The sequence below is a fragment of the Aethalodelphis obliquidens genome, unplaced genomic scaffold, assembly GCF_003676395.1.
Source record: "Aethalodelphis obliquidens isolate GAN/ISIS:26980383/991018 unplaced genomic scaffold, ASM367639v1 scaffold491, whole genome shotgun sequence".
Classification (NCBI taxonomy): domain Eukaryota; kingdom Metazoa; phylum Chordata; class Mammalia; order Artiodactyla; family Delphinidae; genus Aethalodelphis; species Aethalodelphis obliquidens.
In genome coordinates, this window is record NW_020838405.1 from 1 (window position 1) to 11240 (window position 11240).

General features: G+C 53.3%; 3 protein-coding genes across 3 annotated transcripts in view; all 3 read right to left on the reverse strand.

Annotated features, from left to right (window-relative positions):
• Window positions 1–39: 39 nt before the first annotated feature.
• LOC113616785 (uncharacterized protein SPEM3-like) lies at window positions 40–962 on the reverse strand (the record flags this gene model as incomplete). The annotated part of the gene is given in 1 exon segment (XM_027100156.1): window positions 40–962. A coding segment is annotated over 1 exon segment (921 nt), but the record flags the coding sequence as incomplete, so codon positions are not given.
• Window positions 963–3376: 2414 nt separating this feature from the next.
• On the reverse strand, window positions 3377–5219 carry LOC113616784 (uncharacterized protein SPEM2-like). Its single transcript, XM_027100155.1, is given in 4 exon segments — window positions 3377–3544; window positions 3547–4652; window positions 4783–4840; window positions 5005–5219. Coding segments are annotated over 4 exon segments (1440 nt in total). The 5' UTR covers window positions 5134–5219; the 3' UTR covers window positions 3377–3397.
• Window positions 5220–5757: 538 nt separating this feature from the next.
• LOC113616786 (acetylcholine receptor subunit beta-like) overlaps window positions 5758–11240 on the reverse strand; it is a 7155-nt gene continuing 1672 nt past the window's right edge. Inside the window, 5 exon segments of the mRNA XM_027100157.1 lie at window positions 5758–6577; window positions 6882–7029; window positions 7384–7567; window positions 8063–8281; window positions 11173–11240. The exon segment at window positions 11173–11240 is cut by the window's right edge and continues 12 nt beyond it. Coding sequence (XP_026955958.1) covers window positions 6437–6577; window positions 6882–7029; window positions 7384–7567; window positions 8063–8281; window positions 11173–11240 — 760 coding nt within the window. The 3' untranslated portion in view covers window positions 5758–6436.

Below are 11240 nucleotides of genomic sequence, written 5' to 3' on the forward strand. Positions count from 1 at the left end.
TCGGGTCTGATGTGGGCCCAAAACTTGGACAGAGTCAGTTCCTAAAGGGTTCTTATGGAGGCCAGGATTTGGGATAAGGCATGAGTTGTTATGGAGGCCTGATCTCTTGAATAAGCCAGAGTATTGAGTAGGGGCTGGACTCTTCTGGGGTCAGGATCTCGATGAATTCCACAGTACTTGTGTAAGCTAGGGTCATGGGTATGTTCTGAGCCCCTGTCAATTCCAGCATCTTGGGTAAAGCCTGGAAGCTTGTGGAGGCCTTGGTCTTGAGCAAGGCCTGGGTTCTTGGGGAGGTCTGGGTTTGTGGTTAGGCCTGGGTTTCAGGAAACTCTGCAGACTTTGGAAGGGCCTGGGGTCCTTTGGAGGACAGAGGCTTGGTTGAGGCCTTGACTCTCAGGAAGTTCACGGGGTTGGGCCTGGCTTGGGGTTTGGGAAGTAGTGGATAACTGGAGAGGGATGGGGCCCTGGGAAGAGAGGACAGACTGAGAAGACTTGGAGGTTGGGGGAAAGGTGGGGGTTTGTATTAAGGTGGAGGGCTTCTGGTGGTTGCTGTGTTGATGAAGGACCCAGGATCTGGGAGAAACAAGCGGTAGATAAAGAGTGTATGGTGGAGGCATGGTGCATGGTGAGCTCTGGGCACTGTTTGGAGAATGGAAGCAAGGTTGAGAAGGTACAGCATCCTTGGAGTACAGGAATTTGGGGTAGACTGGAGTCTGGGGGTCCGTGTTTCTCTTCTGAGACCTGCAAGGAAGGAAGCTGCAGTAAGGGAAGGTCTTGGACTGTACAAATTTGTCTTTGGAATCATTTGAGATCTTCCATTCCATATTCCCCAACTCCAGGTAACCCAGAATGGATCCTGTGGAGGGCTTAGCACTGTCCCCACTACATTGCTTGAGTGTTTGTTCAGCTGTACCAGAGCTCACCAGACCATGCCCCTCTTGGGGCCTGGAGAGGGTACCAAAATCCTTTCTGGAATACCCAGAGTTCTGAGGGGCACACACATGGAATAAGTTCTGCTTTACCCTACAGGCATCATAGACCACACAGCCGGAGGAGAGGCCTTGGCTGAAGGCAGACAAGGTAGAGGGAATAGAATCTAGGATGGGGATAGGGGTGGTGGAAGGGACTGGAGTGTTCGTCAGGGCCATGCCCAGCGCTGGGACAGAGGTTGTGTCAGAAGTTGGGACAGGGGCTGGTGTAGGGGCTAGGGCAGGAGTAGTAGCAGGGGCAGAATTTGGGGGAGGGACTGGGGCAGAATTTGGGGGAGGGACCAGAGTGTATGCATGGGTATAGGTCAGATGAGCATGGGTCAGGGTGCAGAGAGAAGTGTGGCCCAGGGACTGGGCTGAGGCATGTGAGGAGGCCTGGGCTTGGGCCTGGGTTGTGGTATGGGGCTGTGGTATGCTCAGGGCCATGGACCTGGGCAGGGCTGTGCTCAGGGGTGAGGGTTGTGGAGGGGGTCTGGGCCTGGGGGGTGGTGTGCTCAGGGAGGTGGAATGTGGAGCAAGTCTCGGCCTGAGGTGGGGCGTGCTCAGTGGGATGGGTGGAGGAGAAGGTCTGGGCTTTGGCAGGAGTGTTCCCAGTGGGGTGCACTAGGGAGAAGGTCTGGGCCCAGGCAGAAGTGTGCTCATGGGCGTGGCCTCGGGAGCAGGTCTCAGACTGGGGGGTGGGTGTGCTCAGTGGGGTGGGCTGAGGAGAAGGTCTGGGCCTTGGCAGGAGCATGCGCAGGGGGCTGAACTGGGGGGCGGGTCTGGGCCCAGGCTGGGGACTGGGCTGGGTCAGAGTCTGGGGTCTTAGTCTTGCTCTCTTGGGGCAGGCGGAGTGGAACCACGTCCACCTTGCTCATCCTGCGGAGCTTGGAAGATGTCTCTTACCTGGAGTAAAAGTTGGCTTGGGACTTTAAGACTGTGACCGGAGGGGCCTCCCCAGCTCTCACTACCCGCTCCTTCCACAGTCCCCGTGGAACCTCCGTGGAAGCCCCAGCCCGTCCACACTGAGGCGGCATCCAGCAGTACTTAGAAGCCTTCTCATCTTTTCTGTCTCGTATCCAGGAGTCAGGGTGGTTTGGGTGCCCGAGTAGGAAGCTTGGGCCATGGCGGAAGCAGGGAGAAACTCTTGAGCACAGGTTCTTGGGATCCATGGAGCAGCGCATGCGCATGTGACGGCTGCCTACACAGCTGGCTTGCTTGTCTGCAGGGAAAGGCGAGATGGGTCAGGGCCTGGGTTCCTGAGGGGCTGAGAATCAAGGCAGGGATAGAAGAAAGGGGACAGGCCCACATCCCCTGAACCCACGCCAGCGCCCACTCACCTTTGGTGAAAAAACGTCTGAAAAGTGCCCGCAAGAATCTCTTCAGATGCCTCCAGAGCTGAGGGAAGAAGGGGAGGGGGGAGGCCGGGAGCAGGGTGAGCCCTGAAATCCAACCCTTGTCCGGCCACACCCCAGCAGCCCTCCCACCTCAGCCCCTTCAAGACCCCAGGGCTCCCCCAACCCCGCTGCACATTTCCTGCCCTGACCATAACCACCATGTTGATCCCCACGTTGACGAAGATCAAGCTGACCAGGAGCAGGATTATTGCGTCTCCTTGCTCCTGGCATTTCCTGGGGATGGGGCCAGGGAACGGCTCAGCTCCACAGTAGGTTCGCTCACCCATGGCCATTGGTCCCAGGACTGCCTGGGCCCCCTGCCCTCCACTTTTAACTGGGTGTCAGACTGGGTCATAATGGGGCAGGTGGTGACATCACAGTGAGGGAGGGGGACGAAAAGGAGGGCCCAGGGTGGCATTGCCTGGTAACCAGGGTCAGGTAAGCTGAGCCTGGACAGTCAAACAGGGCCCGTAGGCCGGCACACCTCCCGAGCGGTCATTCATTCGCTCACCGCCCGCTCACTCACTTGTTCGAATGACACATTCCATCTCTTGGCCCCTCCTGAGACTAGGAAGACCTCGGCCTCAGAGGTCTGCTGAAGGCCTGGCTGGAGTCCAGAGCCTCAGCCTTCTTCATGCCCTTCACTGGGCCTGGAGCTGGACCTGCCCAGATGTGGAACCTCCCAGATGGAAGCAGCTTCTTGTATGAGGCTCTTTGGGGACAGGGAGAGCTGAGACACAGAGGAGGTGCCCAGAGACCAGGGGTTTGGAGTCTGCAGCTGCAGATGTACTTAGTGCATGGTATAGGACCAGGAGGGGCCTGCTGGCAGAACTGTGACCACTAAACCAAGGGGACCCTCAGGCCAAGAAGGGGACACTGGCTTCTTATTGCAGGAAGCCAAGCGCAGGGACCCAGGCTGGCAGAAGGAGTGGTGCTTCCAAGCCACAGACCACCAATGTTTCCTGGACTCTGGCGCTCTTTATTCCTCTCTCCATGCCCTGACGGCCCCACCCCGGCCCCATTTGCTGCTGGTCAGTTCATTTTCCCAGTCTGTCTCCCATGCAGAGAGGGCCTTGAGGCCGATTTGGAAGGTAGCAGCGAGTTGGCCCGCGTTTGGCTCTCTTGCACTTGCCACTTCAGCTCCAGGCTGTCATACATCTGGTAGTTGGCATTTCCCCCCCCGGGTTCCAGCTGAGTGGCATGAAGGTGGATGGGGGTGGAGGGTGCTCGGTAGCCTGGACTTTGGGCAGGGGCTGGGAGGGGCAGAGGAGCAGCGCTGAGCTGGGAGCCGGGGCCCGCTGGTACGAGGCCTCGGCCAGCACCGTGAGGGAGGCGGAGGCGGCCAGAGGGCGCCGCACGGGCAGCATATCAGCCCATTCGGCCGCCTGGCGCCGCACCTTGTGGGGATCCCGGGAGTAGTTCAAGTGTCCCGTGGAGAGGTGTGGCCTGCGGTTGGGCTGGCTGTGAGCACAGCTGGGGAGGCTCTGTCCACTGGCCGGTGGGGAGTTGCGCTGCCAGGCTTCGGGCCGGCAGCCCCGAGGCACCAGAGCGGATGGAGGCCCAGAGCCCTCCAGACCACGCCGCTGCTGATCCCAGGAGTCATACGGGAGCTGGCCCCTTGAGGGGTAAGTGCTGTGCCCCCCAGGGACCCACGAGGGGTTAGGGGGCAATCGTCGGGGAGGTGGTGGAGACGAGGTCCACCGGTCAGCCTCCACGTTGCCCCAGATGCGGGTTGGTGAGCAGGGGGACCCAAAGGACTGCAGCCTTAGCTCGGACTTGGCCTCCACACGCTTGGCCATGCAGCGCAGCTCGGGCGACAGGTAGAGACAGGGTGGTGGCAGGCTGGCCAGGATCCCACCCTGGCGGCCCCAGAGGCCCACGTTGGAGAGCAGGCCCATCTGCTGGTAGAGCCCTCCCCAGCACCCCCACGGGTACTTGGGTTGTGGGAAGGAAAGATCCTCCTCCTCCTCCAGGTAGGAGTCCGGGTCCTCGCAATCAAAGGAGGGCATCGGCCGCAGCTGTGACATCCCGTGGCTGCGATGCAGCCTACGGAAGCCTGAGCGGCTGTAGGGGAATTGTCTGCGGTTCTTCGGCCTCCGCTGGTGGCTGCCGGGGCGGCGGCTGCAGCTGCGTCTATGGTTGCAGAGATGATGGTAGGAGGACAGGGAGTAGCAAGCGGGCCGGGCCATCTTCATTTCCACAGGGTCCAGGGTGCAGTGGATGTGGACTTCATGGGCCTTGGCAGGAGGATGTTTGGGGGACCTTTCACAAGCCTGTGAGATTTCATCTGGGGGAAGCGAGAGTCCGTGAGGGCAGGGCAACTGTCAGAAGAGTTCAGTGTTGGGAATCTGGGGGCCTGGGTTCCTAGGGCCCAGGGAGTGGCGGGGGGGTGCCACTTACCTGTCTTCCATACTTACTTTTCTGGTTAATCCAATAGATGGTCTTGTTTAAGGCATTCTGGAGCCCATGCCATACCTGGGGTTGGTGGGGTGGGGTGGGTGAAAATGAAGGCCAGGCTCTGTACCCTCACCGCCCCCCCCCCCAGCCAAGACCATTCCTGCAGATGGAGGTGCAGGCTGCAGCTGGTTCCCACCCTCAGCCCTCTTCACCCCTACTGGTGGTCCCCAACCATCTCTGACCATAGTTGCCATGCTGATCCCAGTGCTGACAAGGCCCAACAGCAGGAGCAGGAAGTCCTCCACATTCTGGGTTCTTTCTTGGTATTGATGGCAGCACCCCAGGTTGTCATACCAGAGCCGGTTTTCCATGGTGGGGGGGTCCTAGGGCCACCTGGGCCACGGGCCGCCCCACCACCACCACCGGCCCTGACCCACAGTGCACTCATGCCAGGACCTGCGGACACCCACCAACAGGTGAGGGAGCATGGTCATAATGAGACACGTTGCAGGGAGTCACAATGCCGAGGTGGCCAATCTTTCATCCACTCAGCTGGCCCTTTATGTGGCCATCTCTGCCCTCGGCTCCCACTACATGGAGCCTAGTCCCCAGAGTTCAGTCTGCCCTTCTGTCTCCAAGGGGCCTTGCTTAACTTGATTTGCAAGCATGGTTGCTACAGATGAGAGACCGTCTTCATAGGGACTGAATCATGCATAAAGGATTTCCTCCATTTCATTGTTCGAGACATTATGGCAGCTTATGTAGCCTGTTGGGATTCTTCGAACTAGCCTGTAGTTCTTAAAAAGTTTCAAGAGAAGCCAGAAATCCAAATTTCTCTGTGAAATATCCACATTTCAAAAGTAGCAAACCAATTCAAATTTTAAATTCTGCTGGCCAACAACATGGGCCAAACAAAACACACCAGTTTGTAACCTCTGATGTATACTGTATAATGCTTCTGTTCTCATCTTCTCATATGATCCTCAGACTAGGGAGCAGATACTATTATTAGCTTCATTTTACAGATGGGGAAACTGAGGCACAGGGCAGTTTAGTAGCTTGTCCAAAGTTTGAGCACCAAAGCTGGAACTTGAGGTTTTTACAGTGTGCTTTTTTTATCCTCATCACAAATGCATCCTTTTAGAAATAACCTTTTTTTTTATCCTAAAGATATTACAAAATACAATAAACTACAGGAAGGTAAAAACAAAGAAAAAACGACCACTGGTCCCAACATGCAAACATAAACACTGTTACTTAGTGTATTTCCTTACAGAAAAAAAATTTCCCTGTTCATTCAACCAGAGGTACCAGCTGTATAGATTAGGATCTGTGCTAGGTGCTGGGGATATTACAGTGAACAGACATAGTTCCTGCCCTCAGAAGGCTTACAATCTAGTTCTTGTTCTTTGTTCCATTCATTGCCAACCTAGATGTGAATATCCAATAGAGCTTCTTCAAGAAGCCAAAGAGTAAATAAGCGGATAGTGCATTTCAGGTGGGCCCAAGGCCCCCATCTGCCCAGTCCCACTTGGGCTTCCTCCCTAGAAACGAAATGATGAGAGGATTGGACTCCTAGTGGAGGAGTTAAGATGCAGAAAGGGATAGGACTTGAGAGTCCTACCAAACTCTCAATTCAACTGGCCGAGGACCTCGGTCTCGGCCCTCTCGTCCTCAAGGAAAGGGGTCGGGAGGGGCCAAGTGGTACGTGGCGTCCTGAAAGATGACGAGGGTCCCGACGCTCGTGAAGATGATGAAGGTCCACAGGAAGAGGCAGTCCACCACCATGACCACAAACTGCCAGTCCTCCTTCAGCTGGGGGTAGGAAGAGGAAACTGTTCCTGAGCTCCAGACCCCCAGGGAAGGCGGCCCCAAGGCCCTGTACCGCACCCAGGTGCTCTTACCACGGCTTTGAGACAAGGGCGGGCCCGCAGAATTGCAGAGAGCGAAGCTGCGGGCGACCGAGGTGAGTAAAGAACAAGTCGGAAACCAGGAGGCGGGACCAAGTGAGGCAAACTTCCAATCAGAAATAAAATCGAGTGCTGGAGGCGGAGCCTAAGTTTGTGGGTGGAGCCAAGGCCACCCAGGCCTTGCCTTGGCCCACCCTCTTTGGATTCACCGCGTCGTGGTCCTCCTGTTCCTGCAGCTGTTGAGCGATGTAGCTGATTGAGGAAACGACCTCCCGTAGCTCGGGAGGCAGGCCCACAGCCCGGTGTGGACCATCGGTAAATCGCCGCAGGGCCGGGGCAGACAGTTCAGGCTGGAACCTGGAAGAGGCGAGTCTGTTTGGCCACGACCGGGGCACAAAGACGGCCTGCGCGGCTGCTCTAGGCCCCGCCCCAACTCCCTCCTCCAACGCCCATCCAGGTTTTAAAACGCGAGAGAGCACTTCAGGTTCTCTCCGACAGCGGCGACCTCTCTAGCCTTCCGCAATTCCTCCTATTCCCTTACGCTTTACTTCCCACCTCCCCGCAAAGTGGGCAACAGAAGGGATACTACAAGTCCCATGATGCTCAACCACGACAACCTCCGGGAGCTTAGGACGCCTGCCTCCGCACAGTCTCCTGGGAACTGTAGTTCTCCCTCTCCCTTCTACATGGGCGATGGGGAGTAGATACTACCTGTTGGGTTTGGGGAAGAGAAAATCATTTGGTGGCTTGCGGATGAAATATTCATCTGTTCCCCGACCCCAGCCACTTCCTGGAGAATCCCTGAGAGGTATAGGAGGTGGCTCCGGTTTCTGGTCTCTCTCAGGTTTGGGTCTCTTCAGACCCAGATACAGAGGGAGTTTGTGGATAAGATCTGCTGAGTAGAAGAAGAGGCGTATTGGAGGGGGCGCTTACGCTCTCAGACCAGAAGGGAAGCCGCCAACCACCCCCACGGCATGTGCCCATTCCTGTGCATGCGTGCATGCGTCCCACAGATGAAATGCAACTACACAGCCCAAGAGTTCTTAAGTGGGTTAGGAGGCAACCTGACTGGAAAGAAAAGTTATGAGGGCTTCCACCCTGATAGTACCTAACCCTTAGAATGCTTCCTTGGGACCCACGATGGGCAGTATTGATGAAGAGAGTCTGGGATCTACGCAACGTCAATGATGGGAGGATAAAATTAATTGGGCAACATTTCAACACTCAAAGACCTTGGCACTTTGACACTCTACCAGGAGTTGTAGTTCTCCCTCAGGTCTGTGAAAGGGAAGGTTGAAGTTGGTGGGAGGGAGGAGCGATACCTGGACAAAAAGCCAAATACTAGGATTGAGAGTTAACACAGGTTGGAGAGGAGATCTTCTTACCTGACGGACCTAAAGGGGCATTTGGTGGGTGTGGGGTGAGCGATGGTGCAGGTTGAGGTCTACGACGCTAAGGATGACTGAGAAGGTGACGAGGACCATGGTAAACATGAGGTATTTGATAATCATGGGGACAGACGGGGAGGTCTCAGGCACTTTGTCTGCCAGCAGCAGCAGGAACACAGGAAGGGTCAGCAGGGCAAAGGTCGAGAGCCCCATCTTCTCTCCTTGGGGGACAGAGCGGAAGGCGGAAGGATTAGGCTTTGCCAGAAAGCAATCTCCCCGGCATAATCAGTGACCGTGTTTCCAGCCCACTCAAGGACAGGCTTTTGGAAGGGTCAACTGCATGTAACTAACTCCTACATTTATACCTCCAACCTGGACTGATTCCCCTAAATTCCACACTTGTATCCACCTGCCTACTTAACCTCTCAATTTGGGTGTCCACTAGACATCTCGAACTTCACATGTCCAAAACTTAATTCCCTCACCACCGACTCCCGCCATAGTCTTCCTCAGTTCACAAATGACAACTCGATCTTTCCTGTGGCTCAGGCCAAATCCCTTTGAGTCATTCTCAGCTCTCCTCTCTCTCATCCCATATCCAATCCATACCAAACCCTGTTGGCTCTACCTTCAAAATATATCCTGAAACTGATGACTTATCACATCTACCACTACCATCCTGGCAAAAGCCACCATTACCTCAGATCTGAGTTATTATAAAGGCCTCCTCTTTGCTTCATCCTTTGCCCCCCTGCTGACTGTTCTCAACAGAGCAGCCAGATTGACCCCGTTAAAATGTAAACCAGATCATACCACTCCAGTGGCTTCCCATCGCCTTTAGCATAAAAGTCCATACTGAAGTCTACAAGGCCTTCCCATTAGTTCTCTGACTACATCTCATACTGTTTTCTCTCTTGCTTACTTCATTCAGTTATTACTTCATTGGCTATTTCTTGAATATGCAAGGCACACGCCCACCTCAGAGCTTTTTGCACTCACTGTTAACTCCTCCTGCTAATTTCTTCCCCCAGATATCTACCAGGGTCATTCTCTCACTTCCTTCAAGTCTTTGTTCAACTATTGATCAAACATTCCCTTTTTAGTGAGGCATTCACTGACCATCCTATTTTTAAATTGCAACCCCTGTGATGAACCATAGCGGAAAAGAATATGAAAAATATATATATATCTATAAATGAGTCACTTTGCTGTACAGCAGAAATGAAACACAACATTGTAAATCAACTATATTTCAATAAAATTGTTTAAATAAATAAATAAATTGCAACCCATACCCCCATTCGCATCCTCCCCAAACCCTTTTCCCATTTTTCCTTCTTAGGAATTGACCTCTCCTAATATACTATCTAGGAATTCCCTGGTGGCACAGTGGTTAGGAATCCACCTGCCAATGCAGGGGACGCGGGTTCGAGCCCTGGTCAGGGAAGATCCCACACACCGCGGAGCAACTGAGCCCGTGCGCCACAACTACTGAGCCTGTGCTCTAGAGCCCGCCAGCCACAACTACTGAGCCCACGTGCCACAACTACTGAAGCCCGTGCGCCTAGATTCTGTGTTCCACAACAAGAGGACCCACCGCAGTGAGTAACCCGTGCACTGCAACGAAAGTAGCCCCTGTTCACCACAACTAGAGAAAGCTCCCGCGCAGCAACGAAGACCCAACGCAGCCTAAATTAATTAATTAAAAAAATAATAATACACTATTCAATGGGTTTATTATGTTTGCTGACTGTCTCCCCACTAGAATATAAACTCCATGAGAGCAGGGATTTTTGTCTGTTTTATTCACTGATGTATTCCCAGCGCCTTGCACATTACAGATGTTCAACAAATATTGTTAAATGAGTGAGTGGACCAACCCCTGTAGCAGGAACTATATAGCAAATCGAAGGATCTAAAAATGAAACCAAGTATATAAGAATATGCCAGGTGACTGGTTATTACTGTGGCATACAACAGGCGCTGAAAACTTCATGGAAGCTATTGAAATAAGTAACTATTATGGTCTGTTCTACTTTAGTCCTGTAATATTGGGTTCCAAGATTTGCCTTGCTCCAGGAAGAAGAAGTTACATGTGGAAGTGTGTTCTAGAGATGCATCACTCTCCTTCCCTAGACTGAGAGAGGGCTTGATTACAGAGAGAAGGAAAGCGTGTGTTTTTTGTTTGTTTTGTTTTGTTTTTCAGGCCACAGCAGTGAAAGCCCAGAATCCTAACCACTAGGCTACCAGAGAACTCCCAGTAAAGCATCTTTGAATATGAGAGTTTAGGATATCAGTCTCTGGATCAGACTAGTACTAAGCAGGGTTGGAACAGCAATACTGCCTCTCTCTGTGTAATGTCAGGTGAATGACTTAAACTCACTTAGCCTCTGTGAAACGGGCAGACAATTCAGTACTTACCTCACAGAGTTGTGAAGATTAGAACTGAGTTAATATATGTAACACAGTATTTGTATTATCTTATAGCAAGTGCTCCAAATTAGAAAAGACTATACCTACACGTACACAAAGCTTACAGAGTACCAGGTATAGTTCTATTAACTCAGTTAATCCTCAAAATAGTCCTATGTGGGAGGGACAAAGACTGTCCTATTTCCAGATCAGGACACTAAGAGATTAAGGAATTTGCCCAAGGTTACTCTGTTAGCGTATTGTGCTGTCTCCCAGAGAAATGTTGGCTATTATTTCCAAGGGACATAGGAGGTTAAGGGACTAGTAGGCGGCATTTGACAAGTGGGGGAGGGAGGATGCCAGGAATGGGGAAAGGGAAAGGAAGCGTTAGCTGAGCCTGGGAGTTTGTTGGTCAGAGGAGTGGCAGTTCCAAGGATGAGATCCTAGGATTCTGAAGGGAAGAGTTCAGAAGTTACTGGGTGCAGAGAAGTGAGCAGCAGAGGGGAGGTAGAGCTTGAGGTTGGAGGGGAAATCTGGATGCAGAGGCAAAGGCTCTTCCTGAAAGGAAAACCTGGGTGAGATTGCTGAAGCACAGTTCATGAAGGCTTGAGTTGGCAGGAAAACCTTCCCTGTATTATGGGTGAAGAGCAAGAACCTGAGCTATTGGTAAGAAGGAGTGCTGGGCCCCTTCCCCTCTTACCTGCATCTGGTGGCAGGTAGAAGACGAAGATGGCCAGAAGAGTGATGAGGATGCATGGGGCAATGACG